Source organism: Canis aureus, chromosome 32, assembly GCF_053574225.1.
Source record: "Canis aureus isolate CA01 chromosome 32, VMU_Caureus_v.1.0, whole genome shotgun sequence".
Classification (NCBI taxonomy): domain Eukaryota; kingdom Metazoa; phylum Chordata; class Mammalia; order Carnivora; family Canidae; genus Canis; species Canis aureus.
The window spans coordinates 31408451-31433482 of NC_135642.1; the positions used below are offsets into that span (position 1 = coordinate 31408451).

The 25032-nt window shown below is 34.5% G+C and overlaps 1 protein-coding gene across 5 annotated transcripts in view; it reads right to left on the reverse strand.

The window, feature by feature from the left end:
- VPS13C (vacuolar protein sorting 13 homolog C) overlaps nt 1-25032 on the reverse strand; it is a 170645-nt gene that overhangs the window by 32353 nt on the left and 113260 nt on the right. For all 5 annotated transcript variants that reach the window (XR_013370400.1, XR_013370399.1, XM_077881332.1 and 2 more), the window contains 14 exons: nt 23120-23485; nt 22658-22744; nt 20894-21049; nt 20458-20722; nt 18509-18669; nt 17429-17550; nt 16642-16936; nt 14993-15382; nt 13366-13470; nt 12497-12661; nt 10864-10992; nt 10454-10587; nt 8480-8606; nt 5181-5416 (listed from right to left, as the gene is read on the reverse strand). Coding sequence is in view for 3 of the 5 variants with exons in the window: in XM_077881332.1 (XP_077737458.1) it covers nt 5181-5416; nt 8480-8606; nt 10454-10587; nt 10864-10992; nt 12497-12661; nt 13366-13470; nt 14993-15382; nt 16642-16936; nt 17429-17550; nt 18509-18669; nt 20458-20722; nt 20894-21049; nt 22658-22744; nt 23120-23485 (2738 nt within the window). In the remaining 2 variants the exon portion in view is untranslated. The remainder of the gene's footprint in view (nt 1-5180; nt 5417-8479; nt 8607-10453; nt 10588-10863; nt 10993-12496; nt 12662-13365; nt 13471-14992; nt 15383-16641; nt 16937-17428; nt 17551-18508; nt 18670-20457; nt 20723-20893; nt 21050-22657; nt 22745-23119; nt 23486-25032) is intronic.

Consider the following 25032-nt stretch of genomic DNA (forward strand, 5'->3'; position numbering starts at 1 on the left):
AACACTGGTAACATCTGATGACTCATCAAGAACCAAGGAAAACCATTCAAAATTATTTGCCTTATTTTTAATTGACTATTGATGTTGCTCTGAATGTCCTCAATTCAAGTAACTATTCTCACAAAAAAGGCTAAGGGCCCTAAGTTTATTTACTCTGGACACATTTCTTCAGCTGCTACATTCAGGTGATTTAATTAATTTACCATTGGTAAAAGCCATTTCTTACCTGGCTAACAAATGAGTTATTCAGAAACTAACTTTGGTTGCAGCCTCATTTTTGGTTATTTTATTTGTGTGAAGAAATTTATTTGTATGAGATATTTTGATTAAATTTTCTGATTTTTCTGGCCACTTTTTTCCTGTTGGGTGGGCATACTGTTATGTGTTCTTAGTTTGGAAATGTCAATATATACTGTATTCTTTTAGCACAGGTATAGGGTCATTATATAATAAAATATGCTTTGCCATATCATTCAATAACAGTGATCTGTAAGAGAGACACTAAAAATCCACTTTTCTCTACTTCTTTTGACATGATGAGAATGCATTAGTAATAAAAAACAAATAAAAGTTGCAGGATAGCTATATGTGTGGCAATAATATACTCTATTTGCCCTTTGTTGTATGCTAAGCAGCAGTGCAAAAGCAGCCATAGACATATAAAAGAATAAGCGAGGCTGTGTTCTAGTAAAACCTTACTTATGGGCAACAAACTTAGAATTTCATATAATTTTCATGTGTTATAAAATGTTTTCTTTCAATTTTTCCCAACCATTCAAAAATGTAAAAAATTCTTAGACCAGGTCTTGAAAAAACAGGGCATCAGCTACATTTGATTCTAGGCCATCCTTTGCTGATCCCTGATTAGAGAATACTATTTGCATAATGATAAAAGAAAACTCCATAATATTTTAATTTAACAGTTTGTTGGTATTAATCAATGATACTGTTAACAATGCCCTCATTGTATTATGTAGTCGGTCAATGAAAATAATGAATAAAATATCCACTATAAATTATATAAATCTTGGGCCACCTGGGTGGTTCAGTCAGTTAAGTGTTCAACTCTTGATTTTGGCTCAGGTTGTGATCTCAGGGTTGTGAGATCAAGCACCCAGTGTGGAGCCTGCTTAATATTTGCTCTCTCCTTCTTCCTATGACCCTCTCCCCCCCCCTCACAAATCAATCTATCCATCAACCAATCCAACATCAATTCATGATAAAAAAAACTCTTCAACAAATTAGGGAGAGAGAACTTCCTGAACCTGAAAAATAACATCTACAAAAAAACCTACAGTTAACATCATACTTAATGGTGAGGAACTAGATGCTTTCTTACTAAGATCAAGAACAAAGCAAGAATGTCTTCTCTCACCATTCCTATTTAACTTTGGGAAATACTAAATAATGCAATAAGTCAAGAAAATAAAAGGTACACAGATTAGGAAAGAAGAAATAAAGCTGTCTGTTCTCAGATGACATGACTGTGTATGTAGAAAATCCCAAAGAATCAACCAAAAAAATTCCTACAACTAATGTTTCAAGATACAAATATACAAAAATCAATTGTTTTCTTATGTATCAGCAATGAACAATTGAAATTTGAAATTAAAAACACATTAATATTTATATTAGCACCAGAGAAATAAAATAACTTAGGTATAAACAAAATCTAACAAATTTGTGCAAAAACTATATAAGGAAAACTACAACAGTGTGATGAAAGAGATCAAAGATCTGAATACAAGGATCTGTGTACACAAATATGAAGACTCAATAATGTCAAGATATCAGTTCTTTCCAAGTTCATCTATAGCTTAGATGCAATTCCAACCAATATCTGAGCTAACTGACAAACTAATTCTAAAGTTTATATGGAAAGGTGAAAGATTCAAAATAGTCAACATAATGTTGAAGAGGAAAAAAGTTGGAGGACTGACACTACATGACTTTAAGATTACCACAAAACTACAGAAATCAAGACACAATGGTATAACTGAAAGAAATGACAAACACACCAAGAGAATAAGACCAAGAGGTCCAATATAGTCAACTGATTTTTGAAAGGAGCAAAGGAAATTCAATGGAAAAAGGACAATCTTTTCAACAAATGGTGACAGAACCAAACGTGGAAAAAAAATCCACCTAGACACAGAGCTTACACATTTCACAAAAACTAACTCAAGATGTATTATCAGAGACCTAAATATCAAATTTAAACCAAAAAAATCCAGAGGGTAACACAGGAGAAAACGTAAGTAACTTTGCATTTTTGTAACTTTTAAAATATAACACCTAAACCATAACTCATGAAAGAAAGAATCAATGCGGGCGCTTATTAAAATTAAAAACCCGGGATTCCTGGGTGGCTCAGCGGTTTGGTGCCTGCCTTTGGCCCAGGGTGCGATCCTGCAGTTCCAGGATCGAGTCCCACATCAGGCTCCCTGCATGGAGCCTGCTTCTCCCTCTGCCTGTGTCTCTGCCTCTCTCTCTCTATGTGTATCATGAATAAATAAATAAAATCTTTAAAAAATATATATAAAAAAATTAAATTAAATTAAAAACCTCATTGGTGTGAAAGACACCATTAAAAGAATGAAAAGAATGTAAAGATAGAGACTGGGAGAAAATATTTGCAAAACACGTATCTGAGAAAATACTGGTACCCCAAATATATAAAGAACTTTTAATGAGAAAATGAAAAAATTTTAAAAGGGAAAAGACTTGACTCTAATGAGGAAGATATTTTGATAGCAAATAAGCATTTGAAAAGATGCTCATGGGCAGCCCGGGTGGCTCAGCGGTTTAGCACCGCCTTCAGCCCAGGGCCTGATCCTGGACACCGGGGATCGAGTCCCACGTCAGGCTCCCTCATGGAGCCTGCTTCTCCCTCTGCCTGTGTCTGTTTCTCTCTCTCTCTCTCTCTCTCTCTCTGTCTCTCATGAATAAATACAATCTTTAAAAAAAAAAAAAAGATAGAAAAGATGCTCAACAGCACATGTAATTAGGGAATTGCAAATTAAAACAATAATGACATATCACTACATCCCTGTTAGAATGGCCAAAATCTAGGACACTGACATCACCAAATGCTGGCAAGGACATGGAGCAATGACTGTTCATTCATTTATTCCTGGTGGAAATGGAAAATGGTACAGCCGCTTTGAAAGACAATTAGGTGATTGCTTACAAAACTAAACATAATCCTACCATAAAATCCAGCAATCACACTCCTTGATATTTAATCAAATGAATTAAAAACTTATGTCTAGGGATGCCTGGATGGCTCAGTGGTTGAGCATCTGCCTTCAGCTCAGGGCATGGTCCTGGGGTCATGGGACCAAGTCCCTCTGCCTATGTCTCTGCCGCTCTCTCTGTGTCCATCATGAATAAATAAATAAAATTCTTAAAAACAAAAACAAAAAAAAGTATGTCTATACAAAAACCTGCTTATAAATGTTTATAACAGCTTTATTCATAAATGCTAAAACTTAAAAGCAACCAAGATGTCTTTCAATAGTCAATAGTAAATAAACTGTGGTACATCCAGACATGGGATATTATTCAGTGATTTTAAAAAATGAGTTATCAAACCACAAAAAGACATGAGGAGACTTAAAAATTATTGCTAAGTGAAAGAAAGAAGCTTATCTGAAAAGGTTACATACTCAATGATTCCAGTGATAGGACATTCTGGAAAAGGCAAAACTTTTATATAGTAAAAAGATCAGTGGTTTTTCCAGAGGTTCAGGGTTAGGGAGAAAGGGATGAACAAGTGACACCCAGGTGATTTTTACAATATAGGACACTGTAATAACAGGTATACGTTATTCATTTGTCAAAACCCACAGAATACAGAATTTACAAACTAAGAGCAAACTCTAACTTAAAATACATCAACACTTGACTTTAGATAATAATAATGTATTAACATTAGCTCATCAATAGTAAAAAAAGGTACCATACTATTTCAAGATGTTAATAATAGAGGAAAGCTGCAGGGCATTTGGGAACTCTGTACTTTATAGCCAATTTCTCTGTAAACCTAAAAGTGCTCAAAAAAATAAAAGGTTATTTTAAAAAATTATCTAACATATATTTTTCCTTAGTACACAACCCCACTGAATGGGTATTAAATGTGTACTGTGTCAGAAGATAAACAAGGTCTTTTAGATGAATTTTTAAAAGTCCTTATAAAGACCAATCTGACAAAATATAATACCAAACATAATATTAAAGTAAAAATAAGTTACACTGAAGAACAATAGAGTGAAGAAATGGAATTTCTAGGACTTAAAAATTATTTTCCTATTTAGGTTAAAAATATTATAAAATACTGAAATGTATAACCAAGAGAATATATTATTCATATATATATACAAATATATTAATGTTATATTATTGTATGTATACCCTTTATAGAACTCTTAATCTGTTGGGTGTTGTGTAAAGTGTGCTATATACATGATGCTTTTATTGACTTTATTGTTTACCTCACTAAACATTATTGATAGTGAATAATACTATGATGGTTATACACAAAATTCCACCCATCAGCCTCCAAGAAAAGAATGAGTCTTTTAACCAAAGTTAGTGACATTTAAAAAGTCATAATAAGTAAATTCAAATGTTTTCTCATACAGATACAAGCAGAATCAGAGAAAAATACCTGGTATCATCACTATTAAAACATTCTAAAAAATCGCCCATTAAAGACTATGTACTCATGTTATACTGCCTCTTTTATGAATGTTTTCTCCAATTTGTCTGACCCACTGTTGTCAGCTTCCCCTAATCCATGCCAGTTTCTTCAGCCTGTACTGCAGAAAACTACCTAGTTGCTTCTATCTCTGTACTTCCATTGCAGGTATATATACTTCTTTGTAGCACTTCTGCTATCATAATTCATCAAAAAAAAAAAAAACATACCAAAAAACAAAGAAAGAAGCAAACCTTTCTTCCCCCACCAACTGATGATAAGTACAGTAAGTGCGAAGACATTACTTTAGTCATCTTCCTATCTTAGGGGCTTTTCAACTCCAGTGAAAAAAACTTCATAAATTATGCTGAAAGAATATACAGTACATCAAAATTCAGAACAGCTAATTATTCTCACTAAACTGGATATGAACTCAATGCTTTTTAAAGATTTCTGATGCCTTATCTTCCTTCTGCCATACCTGGTTATCCCAATATATGAAACTTCCTGCTTGTTTTCATTGTTAACCAGGGAAAGCCCAAGACTGTGGAGAGAAAAGGTTATTTCATGATCAGCCTGCTCCATTTCTTCTGCCTGCAGTGCTTTGGAAACCAAGGCAACATCATCAGTGAAAAGCAACACTCTCTGGCGCCCATCTAGGAATGATACCCAGTGTATCTGGGTGTTTGCATCATAGGGAAACTGGCCACATTCATCCTGGGGAAAAGAGAGACTTTGTATTAAACCCATGAGCAGTAAGTTTTTATTACATAAAGTTAAACTACAGTAACTGAACATCTAGAAAAGTTAAAAACCATGGCTATAAATTGGAAAACTAATCTTCAAAATGACATAAATTAATTAAAATCAAATTAAAATAACCTATTTTAAGACATAACTCCCCAATTTTTTTTTTTTCAAACAACAACAAACATTAAGAGTGCTTAATTTTTTGTGTGTCCTAGGTTTGACAGTTCAAAGGGCACTCGGCAGGAAGAAGAGTATCCTTCAAGGTTCCAGGGCCCTAAGACACTTACTTGTCTCCAAGAGGGAGAGATTCCTAAGTTTATTAGAATAAAAGTAACCTAGTTTAGGTAAAACTAACCCAGTTTATTTTTATGTTTTAATAACTTATAACACTGCAAATGTATATTTACATATATCACACTATTAAACAATAAAACTATGGTTTGGGGATCCCTGGGTGGCTCAGCGGTTTGGCGCCTGCCTTTGGCCCAGGGCACGATCCTGGAGACCCAGGATCGAATCCCACGTCAGGCTCCTGGTGCATGGAGCCTGCTTCTCCCTCTGCGTATGTCTCTGCCTCTCTCTCTCTCTCTCTCTCTCTCTCTGTGTGACTATCATAAATAAATAAAAATTAAAAAAAAAAAAACTATGGTTTGTACTTAGTGTGTACTGTTTTGCAAAATCTACTTGGTTAAAGGTCTCATATAGCGCTTAAAAATATAAGACTTGATTTGGTCGATGGTTTCAGAGACTGAAATAATGATTCCTCCTCATTCTGGGCTTAACATTTCATGTTAATACAACAGTTCATTTCAACAAGCAGTACAAGCAGATGAAAAGTATGTGCCTTTCATCTCATGCTTTCCTGGAAAAAAAAAAAAGCAAATAAAGGATTTATACAGAGGAGATGAATAGCTGAGATTTGTTGTTGTTGTTTGACATCTATTGCTTTTTTATTGAAGTATAGTTGACACACGATGTTTCATCAGTTTCAGGTATACAACATAATGATTCAACAACTCTATATACTATCCTATGCTCACCACAAGTGTAGCTACCATTTGTCCCCATTCAACATTATTACTATACCACTGATTATATTCCCTATGCTGTACCTGTCAGCCCTGTGACTCATTGTGTAACTGGAAGCCTGTACCTCCCACTACCCTGTACCCATTTCACCAACCCTCCCATCTCAACCTCTGGCAACCACAAGTCTGTTCTCTGTATTAATGGATCTGTTTGTTTGTTTTTTAGATTCCAATGTTTAAGTGAAATCATAGGGTATTTGTCTTTCACTGACTTATTTCACTTAGCATAATACCCTCAAGGTCCATCCATGTTGTCACAAATGGCAAGAACTAATTTTTTTAAGACTGAGTAATATTCCATTTTACATATATACATAATAAACCACATGTTTTTTGTCCATTCATCTATTGATTACACAGATTGTTTGCATACCTTGGCTACTATAAATAATGCTGCAACAAACATGGGGGTGCATATACCATTTCAACTTAGTGTTCTTGTTTTCTTTGTGTAAATACCCAGAAGTGGAATTACTAGATACTGTGGTACTTCTGTTTTTAGTTTTTCTGAGGAACCTTTATACTATTTGCCACAGTGGCTGCACCAATTTATATTTCCAACAGTACCTGAGGGTTCCTTTTTCTCCATCCTCATCAACAAACTGCTTTAAAAAAATCTATTGCTTTTAATATATATGTCAAAGTAGCCTATTCAATTTTTCAAATTCTAGTATGCAACCAAATTTTGCAAATATTTCAGAGATATCTATTAAGAAGGTGAGTTCTCTATAAGGTACAAAATTTGATATGTCTTGGTTTCAGTCTTAGTTATTACTGAAGTACTCTCTAATCGCATTTTTCATGTTTGATCTGTTAAAAATAAAATATCCTCTGATTCCTATGTTTCAGTTAACTTCTAGCATTTTAAGTTTTATATTTTGATACCATGTTTTTCTTGGCATGAAAGTTTATGGTTGTCATGTCTTTTGTCATATCATCATATTCTATTTAAAGGTTAAATGGAGGAGAGGGGAAATAATACCAGCATAGTCAGAGACCTCTGCTAGAACTCCCATGTCTCTGAGCCAGGGAGCTAAGAGGATCAGGGAATTTAAGCCTCTGTACCATTTGCAAACCTTGAGTTTGTCTTGTAAAAAGTAAAGCACAAGCAAGCGAGTAGAGATCCATCAGATTGTCATGGTGAAAATTATTCCAAGAATCTTGTAACAGAGGAACTATCAGTCTAATTTTTCAGAAGTGGATAAGTCTTTCTCTCTTTTATGGGTATTTCAGAGGGAATATAGGAAAGGATATTTCAGCCACTGTTGGCCAATTACCATTTTAAAGCAAAAGTCAAGAAAGCTTTTTAAAAAACTGACATTATCAGACAGTGGAAGAGGACACTGTATGAACTTTTCATAATAGAATATATTTCTACAGAAACTAGATGATCTATATCACTAACACAAGAGCAATTCCTACACTAGAGAAAGCCTGGTAGCGAATTCTTAGCGACCTTCCCAAAGTTTAAGAGTCTAAGAATAACATATTTGATCAAATTAGCTACCTTAATAGTTTCAATAAATATTTCACTAAATTTCTTACATTTCTTATACTGCCAGATTCCTCTAATTAAAACACAAGGTCTTCATTGGGAAAATATGCCTAAAAACCTCAAAGCCAACAGTGGTATGCATATGTTCAAAATAAAGTTGTTTTCTCTTAGTTTTAAAATGCTTTTCTTTAAAAAATAAAAGGTATATAAAAAGATACTTTATTGGTCTTTATTTGGGCAAGATAAAGCAGGCCCCTTTTTCAAATCGTAAATAAGTTATCTTGACTAATCTAAAATACTGGTATGAACTACTTGCAATCTAAACTCCAAAACCAGCTTTCAATTCATTTTTAGTTCAGTAAGGACAAAGATGACTGTATGAAGCTGCTTGTCTGCTTCCTTAGCCACCAGGCAACACATACAGCACTCATTCCCATCAAATGATACCTTTAACAGACTGTGTTCTCCAGTATTTGCTGCATACGTCCATGTAAGTTTTTTGGTACCAGTAGGATCTGCCCAAGCAAAGAGTCGAGCTTCTCCTGGCACCAAGTGTACTTCTTCCTGTGACCCACTGAAACACAACAGCCGGAGGGAAGATTAAAATATCTAGGCCTTGAGAAACTCAGACCTGTGGCTTACAAAGGAGGGGACTGGTATAAAAATCTTATAAAACTCCTTGTTAATAAACAGAGCTCTGCCTAAAAGTAAGTACTCTAAAATAGTCAATAAACTAACAGTTTTGAAGCTTGAAGGAATGCCTCTCTGAAGTTGGGGTATACTCCAAATTGATGCAGGCAATGGAATTCGTTAAGGTAAACAAACTGGTACATCAGAGCTCACCTGCAGGAAAAGCTACAAATTCTTTAGCAGCAGCAGAATTTCACTCAGTGCTTAAATTTAAGTTTTTTAATCAAATGCAATAGATAAGAAACATGGGTCTTTAGGAAAAAAAATATTTATGTCCATTCTGTTGCTACTCAAAGTGTGATCTATGGAGAAGCAGAAACATTATCTGGAGCTTGCGGAAAGTGCAAAATCCTGGGCCTCATCTAAAACCTACTAAATCAGAATCTGCATTTTAACAAGATTTCTGGGAGATCTTTAAATTTATCCTTAAAGTTTAAGAAGTGTTAGTCCATATTACAAAAAACTTTCTAGAGAATAACAACAAAAGGAATCCAATTAGGTTTCAATCCCATAAATCTCTCACTGGGGGCAGCCCGGGTGGCTCAGCGGTTTAGTGCCGCCCGCCTTTGGGCCTTTGGCCCAGGGCCTGATCCTGGAGTCCCGGGATCGAGTTCCATGTCGGGCTCCCTGCATAGAGCCTGCTTCTCTCTCTGCGCCCCACCCCTCTATGTCTCTCATGAATAAATAAATAAAATCTTTTAAAAAAATAAATAAATAAATCTCTCAGTGGATTCAAGTCAGGAGAGTAAAGAATAGGTAAATCTGCAAGGCATTATTTTATATAAAATAATTCTACACGTAAAAATAACCTTATATATAAAGATTTTATACGTATATGAAATAATGCCTTGCAGATTTAGAATTATTCTTGGAAAATATATAATATATATCTTAAGGGTTTAAGACCATCTGTGATGTCATTAAATAATGGCATCATCTAAGCCAAATGACAGCACAAGCAAGAACAACAAAGTTCCCATCATTCCATACTTTTTTTTTCAAATTTTTTTTAAGATTTTATTTATTTATTCATGAAAGATGCACAGAGACAGAGAGAGAGGCAGAGACATGGGCAGAGGGAGAAGCAAGCTCCATGCAGGGAGCCCAACGTGGGACTCCATCCCGGGTCTCCAGGATCACACCCTGGGCTGAAGGCGGCGTTAAACCGCTGAGCCACCTGGGCTGCCCTCATTCCATACTTCTGTTCAACATTGCTACCTATTCATTGTCCTCTCATTTAATCTTCTACCATCGTTACTGAGAGGAAAAAAAAAACAACAACTTGATAGAGATTTATAGGGAGAGGTTCACTGACTATTACCAGTTACTAAAGAATAATAATACTTAAACAGGTTTACAATTCCTTTATATGCAATTCTGAAATTTTAAAAACTCCAAAAGTCCAAAGATTTTTCTCTTAGTTTTGTGTCGAGAGTTATTTAGCTAATAAACTTAATCTGAACTGATATGAGAATATAAATAGTTTTATTTATCCCTCTTTGTATGAATATTTATAAGTTTTGCCAGAGGAATATTAATGTATTGGACTCTAGAGAACTGTCTCAAAACCTGGCAAGGGTATTACAATAAACAGCATGTGTTTCACGTTACCCTTCTAAAATCAGAAAACATGTGGAATGTGAAACACATCTACCATCTCAATGTTTCCTAGAAAAGACTATGGACCAGTAAAAAGCAAATGAGATTTTCCATGAACCTTTTTTTTCATACCTCTGTTTATATGTGACGACATCCTGTGATGTGTGGTTTATTACTAGGGCAGGTGCAGATCCCTCATGATAATCAGAAAAGGTTATGACAGTTGAATGTTCAGCAATGTTTACATCCACCAAGATGCCCCCATTCTATCATAAAAAAAAAATTGTGTTTGAGGTATTGGTTTAACTTGCAGTGACATTTCGAATTTCAATTAGTTATGTAGACATGAAAAATCTGTTTTCTTAAGTTCTTACTGAAAAGCATACTGGTTCTGATGTCTTACAAACATATGTATAGCACCTTACAAATATATATATTAGCACCTTCAAAGAATTACCAGATTTCATAGCATGTTTTAATAAAATATTTTAAAGCAAATTTTAAAAATTAAAGACATTTTATTTTAAAACATGAAAACATACCAGCTCTTCTAAGCTCAATAAAGTGCCATTATCTTGTCGATTATAAAAAAATGGTCTGGAGGATCCTTCACAGCCCACCACTCTCACACAAAGTTTGCCTGACAAGTTTTCAGGCCAAAAGGGAAGGCACTAGAAATATAAAAGTTAATATCAGTCTTAAAATATACTGTGGTAGAAGACAATGGCTAATTAAGTTTTCAATTCTAAACTGGATCATGATACAACTATTAATAAGTTTAAAATATTTCTTCCATATAGCATGTTAAAATTATTAACAATATAATACCCTCTTATGAAACCAAAGAAATTCCATCAGAAGAACACATATGTATGTATTAGTCTGTATGCACTTATGGAAGAATAATTATGAGAAACTAAAGAGCTTACTAATTAAGAGTCCCTCAAATATCTTGAATATTTAAAACCTATAATCTTAAAACATTTGCTTTTGTGCATATCCTATTTTAACTCCTTAAAGCACTATGAATTATTTCACATATTATCTTAAACTAGAAAGATAATTGAAGGCAGAGAAGAGGACACCACAGACCTTGCTGGAAGTCCTAATGTTATCTTCCTGTTTGATCTTAATTAAAGCATAAACCTCTTTGAGCCTTATCCGTAAAACTGAGATTTTTAGTTCCTGATATAATACAAAATGTCCTTCTGTTATACAATACTAAGTAAGTTCTATTTCTGAATAAAAATGCTACTCTTAACAACCCACATCAATGATAATGAGCATTTATTTGTTGCCAAGTCTACAGACATCATTCTAAGTGCCTTGGAAAACTCATGCTTCTCAGAACTCTAAATCTGTATAACTGCAATCCTCCCTCTTAAGCTTCTTGCTAAATATTTTTAAATATATTTATAATTTTGTTTTTTAGATATACAGAAGAATGATTCTTTCCTTAAGATCAGCTGTTTTGGATGAAAACTCCGGAAATTCAAGCAGTAATGCTCATCTATGCAACTGTCCTCTTCATTCTTTTCCTTACTCCCTTACCACTTGTAAAATCTTATTGAGCCTGCAACATTTAGTTCAAATCCCATCTCTTCTATGAAACATTCCCTTTAATCTTGGCCACAGTGACTGAGACTTCCAATGACTGTACTGATTTTAGAAAAGTATGAGATTCAATTTCCTTCTCAGTAAAGTGAGGGAATTGAATTTTAGGTAATTTTTAAGGAAACTTCCAGATAATCTACTCAGAAATTCTAAAACCACCTATAATTTTTCATATACTATCTTTTTTCCATGTGTTAATTTATATGAATCTTAAGCCCTCCAACAAGATTATATGCTTCTTGAATGCAGAGACATTTTCCTCACTATTGAGAAAATTCATAGTACATTATCTTTATGTTTTCACAGTACACATCCATATGTTCTACACATATAGGAAGAACTAGAGACTAGGTGTTAGCCCTCTACTGGTGATAAGTATTACCAGTAATTTTCTTCTTTTTAAACATGAGTTTATAGTCAAAAGTCAAAGTTGGCTATCATATTTTAATACACAAATATCATAGCAAAATGAATATAACAAAGAAGTATATGCAATTCTTATTTGTATGTCTATATTTATTTGTACATTTTAGCAGCCAGTTATAGTAAAGAATATTTTACCTCTGAAGAAGCAATATAGTTCCACTTATGAGTTGGCATTGAGCCATCAGATGCAATTTCACCAACTTCTAGTTCTAATGATGACTTGTTTGCAATGGTACAAAAGGGGGTCAGAGTAACTATTCGTGTAAGATTAAAACTGCTCATTTTGATGCTAACACCAACCTGTATAAAGTAACAAACAAATTTATCATTTCCCAGTACTTTATATAGCTTCTCTGAAATCTACAAACACATACTCCATTCACACATAGATTTCTTAAAGTATTTTAAAATAACACTTGTTAAATGAAGTAACTAATATAAGCCATATTCAACTACTGATTATCTTCTCACTCAAAAATTTTTGGTTCCTTTATTTGGCTCCATCTGAAATCAATTCAAGAAATATCAAGGGGTAATCTAATGATGACTTGTAATAACATATTTAGTTTATTTATATTTTTTGTTTTTTAACATTCCAGATATAAATTGTTTTATATTTAGTGGAGAGGCTCAAGCTTTGCTGCTTTATCATCTCTCTGTTAATGAACTAAGAAGAGAATTTCAAAGTAGCAATAAAACAGGTCAAATGGTATCAGATTACTCAAATTTTCAGTCATTTGGCAGGGAGTAATATGGAATGAGGATTCTAATATATTCCGAATAGTCACCAAGTTGCTTACTTCAATGCATTCAACTTGCTGCTTTAAACTTTGATATCAAATTCAGGTTTTGTCCTGATACTAGGACCACAGAAATTTATAGAGGTAACAGTCCTTTAAGTAATACTCCGATTTCAAATTTCTGTGCCCCTTAGAATTTAGCTGTTTAATGAACCAAAGAAAACATGAATAAAGTAAGAAGTAAATAAGGAAGCAGACTCTTACCAGGTATTCCATATTGTTGGCAGGACACTTCACACACCCATAACTTCCCACTGTATCCAATGAAAAACTACTGGACCAGGCACTAGTTGAAATTTTTAATTGTACCTATACCAGAGAACACATCATCATTACGTAAGAAACCTTAAAGACTATGTTGTATTTTATTTGAGGGAAAGTTGTTAGACTACAGAAATTGATTTAGTATCATGGGACACCGAAAAACATAAAGTCATACTGCCAATGGGTCATACAGCCATAGATGTTCCAGAGGCCAATAAAAGCAGAGCTCTGATCTTCCTATTCGCCTATGAAATGAGTTTAGCGAATTTAAAAATGTATACCAATGAGACCCTCCATTGCTTAAAAAAAAATTATGTAAAATATTTTCAGTATTACACTTAAGATACTGAGCTAACAAATTCTTAAAGTTTTAAAACATAGAGAATTTATGCCTTTAACATTATTCAGCAAATGTTAAATAAAGGGAATCATGATCAACACAATAGAAGGTAATAGGACACAGTTCCAGTCTTCAACTAAATAGGGAGATGAGAAACACATACTAATAATTATGACATGGGGCTCAATGTTATTAAGAGTTATATGAGTGGTACAAAATGCTATCAAGGTGAGAAGGTAAAACGTTTACTTCTGGCTATGAGATTTAGACAAAGTTTTATAGAAGAGATCTAATTGTGTTCCTCCATCTACCCAACTAGATTATAAAAAACCTGTGGACAACCAGAGGTAAGACACATAAACAAGTAATTACAATGCTATAGATTAATCGACACTTTAGGACAGTGATTCTCAAAATGGGGTCCCTGGACCAGCACCAATAGCATCACCTGAGAATCTGTTAGAAATGCAATGTTCAGACCCTATCCAGACCTAGTAAATCATATGAAAGGGGAACAACCCAGAAGTGTGTTTTAAAAGCTCTAAAGGTGATTCTAATGCATACTAAAATTTGAGAACCCCTGCTCTAAGAGGACATGGATGTAACATCTAGCTCCACTTCAGACAGTTAGAAATCCTTCACATGTCAGGTCTGAGCACAATGATAGTCTAAGGCAGAACAGCAGAGATAACCAGAAAAGATCTGGCAGTCAGGGAAAGCATAGGGGAAAAGGCATTCTTAGCAGAGGATGCAGCACAGACAAAGGTCTAGCAGCAAGTACTTGGGGTGTATATGATAAGCAATTCCAAGATAGGAAGCTACAAAGGAAAGAAGGGACCAGAGCACAAAAGATCAGGCTTAGACCCTAGGTTCTTTCTCAGAGGCCTGGCTTAGTAGCTACATACCTAGGTGAGCTCAGTTAACATAAGCCAAATCCAACTCTTCCACCTTTGGAAATGCTATTTCGTTACTGGTAAATCTGGCTTTCTACCTGACACTACTAAAAGAAAGAAGTAATTCTAAAGGCCATAGAGAAAAGGGCAATTCAGCTTTGGGAAACCTGCTGGTCCTAACATGCCACTTGAACATGTATTCCTGAAAAGTCTCCTTGGACCTACTTCATACCAGTGGCACTTAGCAACTGGTGATTCAGGGAAGGCTAATGACTCATGAGTTTCCAGGTTAGGAATTTATCTATTTTTAATTGTTAAATTAACCAAAACACACCTTATTTTTACTAAAAATGTTCTTCTTCTTGAAAGAGAATAAAATAATATCCCTGAAATCAGCTGGATGTTTCATGTGAATGTCTTCTGAACGATACTGGAGAACCCGAGATGTCTTGTTGATTAGCCAATAGGGACTAAAGACAGATAGCACCATCCGGCTGCCAATTCGTCTGACATGTATTGACAAGTCAATTGTCATCACTTCTGCAGAGTCAGAGGAAAAACACACAAGAAAGAATTCGGGAAGTGTATCACATATACGGAAATGTCCACTCCAGTTTCTGCCCTGATATTTCATCAGAACTAATTCCATTACTTCTCCACTGATTTTTGAATGTAGAACGTCAGCAGCACTGCCTTCCGCTAGCTCATGAGTTTCTGCTGTTCCCTAAAGACAAACAAAAATGAAATTTGCTTAGTGATTTTATTAAAACCTCTGCAATAGCAATATCCATATTTTATACAAAGGCTAATAAATAACTTATCAGATTAACTGACATTTCTTCAATGAAGTACCATGTTTACATATTCTGAGTGTTCAATAACCACTAAGAACTAGAAAGAAAACACTGTATCATAGCCAAAGGCAAAAAATTGTCTTTTGGCCATAAGTAGGCCAATAGCCAAAAGTTTTGAAAAAAAAGATCTATGCCAAGAATCAAAGGATGGATGCAGGAATGCTGGCTGTTGTCTGCATCATTAAATGAGCCACTTAATTGCCTGGGCTTCTGCTTTATCTGCTATTCACACACTATGCCTAGTGGTTCCCATATAAATAGGAGAAGGAAAGTGATATCAAACTATTCTGACAAGCTACCTAAGTAAGGCAGAATTATTTCCAAAATGAATAATAGCCAAATAATAAATCAGGCTTTCTTTTTGAAAGTTTCTCTTACATAAGTACTAGTTAGTTCATTTAATTCATTTTAGTCTTTAGACCTCAAGGGTAGCTCATTGTCAGATAAAGAAAAGAAATAATTTAGGTTCCAACACTTCCCAGACTTTTGTATTTTAAAATGTTGTGGCATGAAAATCTAAAAATATTTATTATACATCATTATTAAAAACTCATTATTTCTCAAACTATCTTAAGTTCAACAGAAACCTGGATCAAATAATCATACTATTAACTTTAAAATAAAAACTTTAAAATAAACTTTAAAAGAATATAAGATGAAGTATTTACCCACTGGCTTTTTTCTATCTATTAGCTACTGGAATTTTACTTAATTAACAGAAATTTTTATGGCTCTTAACTCATAGCAGATACAGCAGAGTTCAGTGGTAGGGAGCAAAGGAGCCAAATTGCATGGTTCAAATCCCAGCTCTTCAACTTACTAGCTGTGGGTTCTTGGACCTATTACTTAACCCCTCTGTGACTCAGTTTCTTCATCTGTAAAATGGGCCTAATCATAGTACCTACTTCAAAAGGTTATTGCAAGGATTAAATGTGTTAATACATGTAAATCACATGGCACAGTGATTACCATATACTAAATGCTGTATCAGTTTTTGCTGTTATTAATATTATTAAAGCATTATGAGTATGCTATGGAAAATACTGACCTCACCTAAAAACACAGTAAAAAAAAAAAACCTGAATTCATTCTGCAATAATAAAGGTCAAACAAAATACAGGAGACATACCTCAAGTAAGTATCTTAGAGAATATGGGAGAAGGTTCCGCAAAGTGAGGGTAGGATAAAGATGAATAATGTAAGCTGGATCCCAGTCTTCCTCATGGGTACATATATAGCTTAATTCATCAGGCAGAGCAACAGTATTGACAATGAGAGGTAAGAAGTTGACTTCTACTGATGGACACTGAAGCATGCATCTGACTTCCCTGCTCCTGTGAAGTTCTTCTTTCCAAGAAATATAAGTGGTGGATACTTTGTAGTGATTTTCTAAGATACCAGCTGGCTGAATAAACAACTGACATCTAGAGAAAAAAAAGAAAACAGAGTAGGGAAAAAAAGTTTTTATCAAGAAAAAGAATCTCATGAAATCTTTTTGGTAACACCGTAAGGTAAGTACTATTATTCCAATTTTTACAGATGAGGAAAACAAGGATATGAAAGGTTAAGAAACTTGCCCAAAGTTACATAGCTAACCCATCGAAGAACTTTCCAAGAAAAAGAAATCTGTAAACAGTGACAAGTCAGAAAAAATAGTCATTTCAAATATAAAGGCAATCTAATAAAGATATATTTCAAAATTCTAAAACACTGAATATACAACAAGAAATTTTCATCTGGTAAATTCAATAATTAAATAAATGTATTTCTCTATATATGTCCTAAAATTGGCTTTTACACATCTTTAGATAATGAAAAATAAGGCTACTTTTTCTAGAATATAGATCCCAACTCACAGAATTAAAAATATGTATTATGAACCTTTTAAAATTTGGTATGTTCAAAGAAGTATGTACCTATACGAATCTAAAGGAACATGGAACTCCTCTTCAGGTCTGGCTACTCCAATGGGCTCCAATAGCTTAACGTTTTTAACAGATTTATAGACGATGAATGCAATAGAGAAATGGTTTTTAATCTGTTAGATAAAGAAGATATACAAGTTGTTTAAAAAGATACAGGTACTTGAAAGAAAAATGAACACTGCACAGTTATTTTAGATCTAAAAAGTTTCAAACCCAGTATTAGAAGATATTTTTATGGATAATTAGAATTTAGGATATTTAAATGCTATAATGTGAGAGACTAGATGTTTAAGTGACAGTTGAAAATTTCTAAGATATTCACATGCTTTATGCTGATGTTCACTGTCAATATATAAAACATACTAGTTTTGAAGAGTTCATTCATAGTATTTCCCCCATTACAACCTTTTTTCAATGCACCATATAAAAATAGAAAAGGATAGAAAAAGAAACATGAGGGAAAGTAATAAACTCTCTTTTCTTCATTACAATGTGATATAAGCTTGAGCTAGTCGCTGAGAGATAACAATGGCTAATAATCTTTTAATTTTTGATCTGATGCTATAACTAGGAAGCAACGTTCTTTTGATGACCATATAATGAAACCTGTAATAATGCACAGAGGAAAAATGGATAAAGACTTAAAGGTAGAAAAGATTAAGATACTAAAATTTTGTTCTGGGGAAATCATTCCAATATTTTCTTACACATACTAGAAAAACACAGTCCCAAGTGATAAACAAAGAGAATAGAATGTTATCCTATTTGACAACCAGCTATAATTATTAATACTCCCAATTCTAAGTCTTTAAAGAAATAGACAAAAAGCTTCATTAGTTTTAAACCTAGACCATAACAAAAATGGGCTTTCAAGTAGCAAGACTTTTTAATCAGACATTTAAAATGAAGAGTATTACAAAAGCAAGTTGGAATGCAAATAGCAGCCAGTTCAATCTACAATTTATTTCTGAATAATCAGTATTGACCTAATGTTTTGCTATTTTCATATATTCAGCTAAATGACTGAATACTTCTTAATGTGAAGGGACACAATTCACTTTAATGCATTACCTGCAGAGGAGAGCGAAGGGTAATTACTTTATTCCCTTCAGTTGCATCAATTTGTACCAAGACTGAGTCAGAATGACTGGCATTGGGATTCCGTACATTATACAATCGCCTTCCAGATCTGGCAACAGGGACTTTTGCAACTTCCGTATATCCATGAGGTACTAAGGCAGAGCATGAGTGAGAAACATTCCAAATATTTACCTATATTTCTCTGAGACAAAGTACTTATCAACACCTTAAAATAATGACAAGACTATTCCTCTTCATGACCAAAACTGATGACTACACAAAATGCTTTTCTAAGACACAGGAACTAACAAAGAAAGGAAACTGAAGAAACTAAAAGTTAAGAAAAGAATCAAGTTATAAAATTTTTTGACCCAAAACAATTTCTCTTGAGGTTTTAAGTTGTACTAAAACCAAGAAACAGGGGCACTTGGGTGGCTCAGCTGCTTAAGCATCCAACTCTTGATTTCAGCTCAGGTTATGATCTTGGGATCCTAGGATCAAGCCCTCCTTCAGGCTCCACACTCAGCAGCAAGTCTGCTTGGGATTCTCTCTCCCTCTGCCCCTCCTTCCCCTTGCTCTTACATACATACTCTCTATCTCTCAAAATAAATAAATAAATAAATCTTTTTAAAAGACCAAACAAATCATGAAACAGGTTCTTCAAGCTAGAGAACAAACTGATAATTACCGGGGCGGGGGGTGGGGAGGGGTGGGGAATGGGTGAAACAGGTGATGAGGATTAAGGAGTACACTTGTGATGAGTATCGGTGTATGGAAGTGATGAGTCACTATATTGTACACTTGAAACTAATACTACACTGTATGTTAACTTATTGGAATTGAAATAAAAACTTAAAAAATGTATTAAAACAAAATCCAACTGGCTCCTTGTTTTCAACTATATAGCAATGATACCTTTTTGTTGTAATAGTGATATTAGTGTCAATATTTTAAGACTTCTGAATATAGTTGATTTTCCTCTCCTCTTTGAACATGTTCTTTTTGAAGCCTACTACATATTGTATTATTTAAGGGCACAGAAATAATCTAACTTTCTAAGGCAAATCTTTTTTTTTTAAGACATTTATTTTAGATAGCACATGCATGTTAATGGGGTGGCAGGGTCAGAAGGAGAGAGATAACCTCAAGCAGACTCTTCCCTGAGTGCAGAGCTGGACACAGGGCTCGATTCCACAATCCCGAGATCATGATCTAAGGTAATTCTTTAAATTTTTTAAAAAATATTTTTATTTATTTGAGAGAGAGAACAAGTGAGAGAGTTAGAGCTAGCACAAGCAGTAGGGAGGGGAACAGGGAGGGAGAGAAGCAGAGTCCCCACTGAGTAGGCAGACGAACCCAGGGCTCGATCCCAGGACCCTGGAGATCATGACCTCAACCAAAGGCAGACACTTAAGCAAATGAACCACCTAGGCACACCAGGTAATTCTATTTTTTTTTAAAGATTTTATTTATTCATGGGAGACACACAGAGAGAGAGAGGGGGGTGGCACAGACACAGGCAGAGGGAGAAAGCAGGCTCCATGCAGGGAGCCCAGCATGGGACTCGATCCCGGGTCTCCAGGACCACACCCTAGGCCAAAGGAGGCACTAGTAACCGCTGAGCCACGCAGGCTGCCCACACCAGGTAATTCTTAATGAAATTTAATTTTTTCAGGTTTAGAAGAAGAAGACAAGAGTTTGATCAATTACAATTATTTGTTTCAAGGAGGGCACTTGATGGGATGAGCACTGGGTGTTATTCTATATGTTGGCAAATTGAACACCAATAAAAAATAAATTTATAAAAAAATTATTTGTTTCAAGCCTTTAGAAATGCTGTCTCCCATAATATCTGCAACAGTATCTTCAAATTTTATCAAAAATAAGCACCACACCTATAATTCCAAATATGCCCATAAAATAAAATAAATATAGCATACCAAAGGTTAGAGCGAAGAAGGAGCTTTCTTGACGGCTCAATACAGATAATTTTCCTTGTCGTGAAGGTTCCATGCTAGCATATTCCAATTCCAAATTTTGACCAACATCAACATCATAAACACCACTTTTCCCAGGGGAGCCTATTACTCTAAGACTATGATTGGGCTGCACCTTGACAGGAACACCTATAGCATTTTTTACTGTAAAAGGAGCTCTATCTTTTAAAGAGTAGTCAAAAGTAGAAGCAGTGCCCTCTGAAAAACCCTGAAAAGGAACATAATATCACAGTAAAATTTTCACAAAATTCATGTTTTCCAAAATTAAACTATGACTATACATTTTTAAGAAATTAATTTTGATGACAAATGTAAATAATTCATACATGTTTCAATTTTAAATCCCATTTGAAATATTCAAAGCAAAAACCAAACATACCTTGGCTAAATTGTTGAAGACATTAAGGCAACTTTTGGATATTGTTATATTCATTGTATCTCCTGAAGAAATATGAACTGCAGTTTGTGGCTCAGGAAGAAAAATAAAATCATCTCCTGGCATTAAACTTTTATCCTGGACTGGATTCTTCTTTATCTATGAGAATAAATAACAACACATTTAAGTTATTAGTCAATTAATAATAAAATTTAAAAACTCTCAAAGAGTTAAAATCTCCTAAATTGGTCATTTTATATGAAGACTCCTTAATAGTCTCATTTTCAAAAATAATTAGTTCTTCGCCTAGATTTACCACAGATCAGCAGTCCTTCTTTGCGTAGTCAGTGTGTGGGCTAATGTTTAGAACTGTGCCATGAGGGATGCCTAGGTGGCTCAGCGGTTGAGCATCTGCCTTTGGCTCGAGTCCTGATCCCTCAGTCCTGGGATCGAGTCCCACATTGGTCTCCCTGCATGGAGTCTGCTTCTCCCTCTGCCTCTGTATCTGCCTCTCTCTCTCTCTCTGTGTGTCTCTCATGAATAAATAAATGATATCTTTAAAAACAAAGACTGTGCCATGAAAGCACTCAAAGTCAGCTAACAATATTTGCCCAGTGTCACCTGACTAAATCAGTCCTTAAGTGTTGATGAGTGATCTAAAATGACCCTGAACTCGGGGTGCCTGGGTGCCTCAGTGGTTGAGCATCTGCCTTTGGCTCAGGTCATGATGCCGGAACCCTGGGATTGAGTCCCACATCGGGCTCCCTGCAGGGAGCCTGCTTCTCTGCCTCTCTGTCTCTCATGAATTAAAAAAAAAAAAAAAAAAAGATGACCCTGAACTCTAAACTGACTGGAGGTCCTTCTACTTTTTACCATTAACATCTATAAATACTACAATAAGCTTTCAACCAGTTATCAGGTTCCATCACAGTTTTTGTTCTAATAGAGCCAAAGCCTTATAAAAAATTGTTAGCCTGTCCGTGCCAGAGACAGGTAGGTCAGAAATATTTTTCAACTTTACGGAGAAGAAATTGGGAAACAGGTTAAATGACTTCTCATTTTTAAAATAAGCATCTGCTGAGTCAAGTTCAGTGCCTCACACTCAATCAGGCTACTCCAGAGAATGGTATTGTGATAAAGGGTATATAATTCATGTTCCTTTTAGTTTAGAAATTGTGCTTTGGTATATAAGATTCTGAAGTGCTCTCAAGAAATACCATAAGGAGATAACACACAAAAAAATCATGAACTAGAATTCAAGTTTTCTCAAAATTTTTGATCTCTTAAAACCAAAACCAATGAAGATCTCAAAAGAGCTTCATTTATATGCATTATATCTATCATTGTGAACTCTATTAGAAACTAAAACTGAGGAAAATTTTAAATATTCATTTTAAATAATAATTATATGTTAAATAATATTTAATGAAAGATAACTATTAAAGTTATCTTTATAGTAAAAAGAGGGGCATTTACAAATCTCTCTAGTGCCTGCCTTAAGAGAGGTAGATTCTCATTTTTGCTTCAGTATTCATTCTGTTGTAATATCACATAGTCTCTGGAAAATTCCATTGTATGCTCATGAGAGAATGAAAATAAAAACAATATATAATGTCTGAGTATTATTATGAAAATAGTTCTGATGCCATGGATCCCCTGAAAGGGCCTCTAGAATCCTAGACCACATCTTGAGAATCATTGTACTGAAAAATATAAATGAATGTCCTCAGTACCATTCAATATAAAGATATTTCATGGTTTCCTTACATCAAGCCTTAAATTCCATGGTCTCTTCCCCTCTACTCGCTCAATCAGTGGCTCCCAAACAGCATGAGTCTCATTGTAATAGTGAACCTGAAAGGCACAGAATTATATTAACAGTCTTTCAACTTTAACCACATATTTCTATAACCAGTAGGAAAAAGTATTATGTAATTAATGTTACATGTCAATTGTCATTTTAACACATCTGAAGACACAAAGAATATCTATTAATAAGGAGGGTGCATTTTCCTTTACTCTTACTTTACTGCCATAAACAAATTATTTAACAAAAAAATAATAGCCAATGAAATAATACTATGTATTAACAAGTTAATGTTAGAATGTATTATCTATTAATAGATATTACACTTGCTTTGATGATGCACAAACAAAAGTTCACATCCTAGTTCTGCAATTGTACTTTTGAGGAGTTGGCTCTGGAAGTACTAAATGGTGGTATCATACCTCTAATGTCATGTCAGCAGTAGCAGCCATTAGGGAAGTCCAATTTTTAATATTTCCAGAAAACTTAGACTCTGCCAGCAATAAAGGTACAGTTCGATGTCCAAGGCCACATTCTAAGGTAACTTGAACTGACTCTACAGCAACAGCACAATTTTCCTCTACTGATTGATGCTGAATGTCTTTGAAATTTTCTGTTACTTCGGTTGCCATGTCAACACCAAGAAACCAAGAGTTATAATCACTAATAGGTTTGACACCCCAAAGATTTTCTGTTTCCTTAGATGTATCCTTGGATTCATCTTCTTTTGTCTTTGGAGACATAGCAGCCATGATTGTCATCACAGTATTCAGAATTATTGGTGAAATCTTTAAAAGAAAGCAGAAAACTTTTAAGAATAAATTGTTTCCCACATAAGAATACATAACACAAAAGTTAAAAAATGAATTAAATATAAGTAAATATTAAATATATTACATTCAAACCTAAGGAAAACAAAAGGGAATACACGAAATTATATGTCAAGTCAACTAACCTCTCTCATAATGATGATTTCTGCTCAGGCTAATCTGGAATTAAGTAATTAACATTATCGGTCAATTGTTAAAAACTAAAGTTAAATTGATCAATTCAGAATAAAAAAGTGCTACGTAAACAGAAAAATGTAGAAGTATAACTGATTTTTTCATTTTTCAAATAGCTGTATTAACTAAACTAACATACATGATCCTCATCAAGGTATACATACATGGTTTTCATTTGTCTTACTAAAACAAAAAGCCTAAGGATCACCAGGAATCTCCTTACACTTAGCCCAAGATCTGCAAATTCTACCTCTTTTATCTTTGTATAGTATCTTTGCTCACCTCCTTATTCCTATCACTGTGCCTTAGCTCTACGCTGACAATGCCTTCTTGTCCAGTCCGCATCCTCAGAACCCATCCTCCACACTTCCACCAGCACTATTTTTCTAAAACCCAAACCTGGGAATGCCATTCCTATGCCATAAATCTTCAATCTCCCATAACTTTAAGGATAAAGTTCAAACTTCTGTTCAGCTTAGGACACAAAGGCCTTTGTGACTAATGCCTAATCAATTAGCTAACAAAGGAAACCTAAAGTCTAAGCAATAGGAGTTAAATAAGTTAAGTGGATTCCTATACTGTTCAGTTCTCACATCCTTTACTCATTTAATATGCTAAAAAGATAGGATTCCATCACCAAATGAAGGATCTGATATGTACTTCTTCCCAAACTTACCTGTCAATCAAGTCCATTTTTTGTCCTTGCCTTAGCAATGTCACCTATAATTAGTGCTCTCAATCTTACAACTCCACCACACTTTTCTCTCCAGCCATGTGGGATTACCCCTCTAAGTCTTAAAAGGGTTTTTCATACCCCTGCTTTTGTGCATACTGCAGGTTCTGTCTTAATAACCCTTACCCTTCCTGTCCATCTAACCTTCATCAGACTTTGAAAACTTAGTTCAAGCAGCCCCACCCTAAGGCAGCTTGTTCGGATGTCCTGGTCTGAATTAGAGGCCCCTTGCCTGTGCTCCCTGTAGCACCTTGTGCACGCCTCTAGCTCTGAAAGCTGGACTCACTGATTTACTTCTTTCTCTCACATATGTCATTAAATTTTTTGAAGGTAGGGACTATATTCCCAATACCTTGTACAGGACATTTTTCATACATAGTAAGAACTCAAAAAATGTTTGCTTAATAAACAAGTAAGCTGATATACAAAGAAAAGACAATTCCCCCAGCACCTTAACCTATTGTCTTAGGTTAAGTGCATGCAAATTTAAGAACTTCTTCCCCCATTTACTACTTTAAGCTTTTAAAGAAATAAATTTGTTAACAAAATAAAATCTAAAACTACCTAGTATTTTAAAACATTGAGAGAAATCTATATT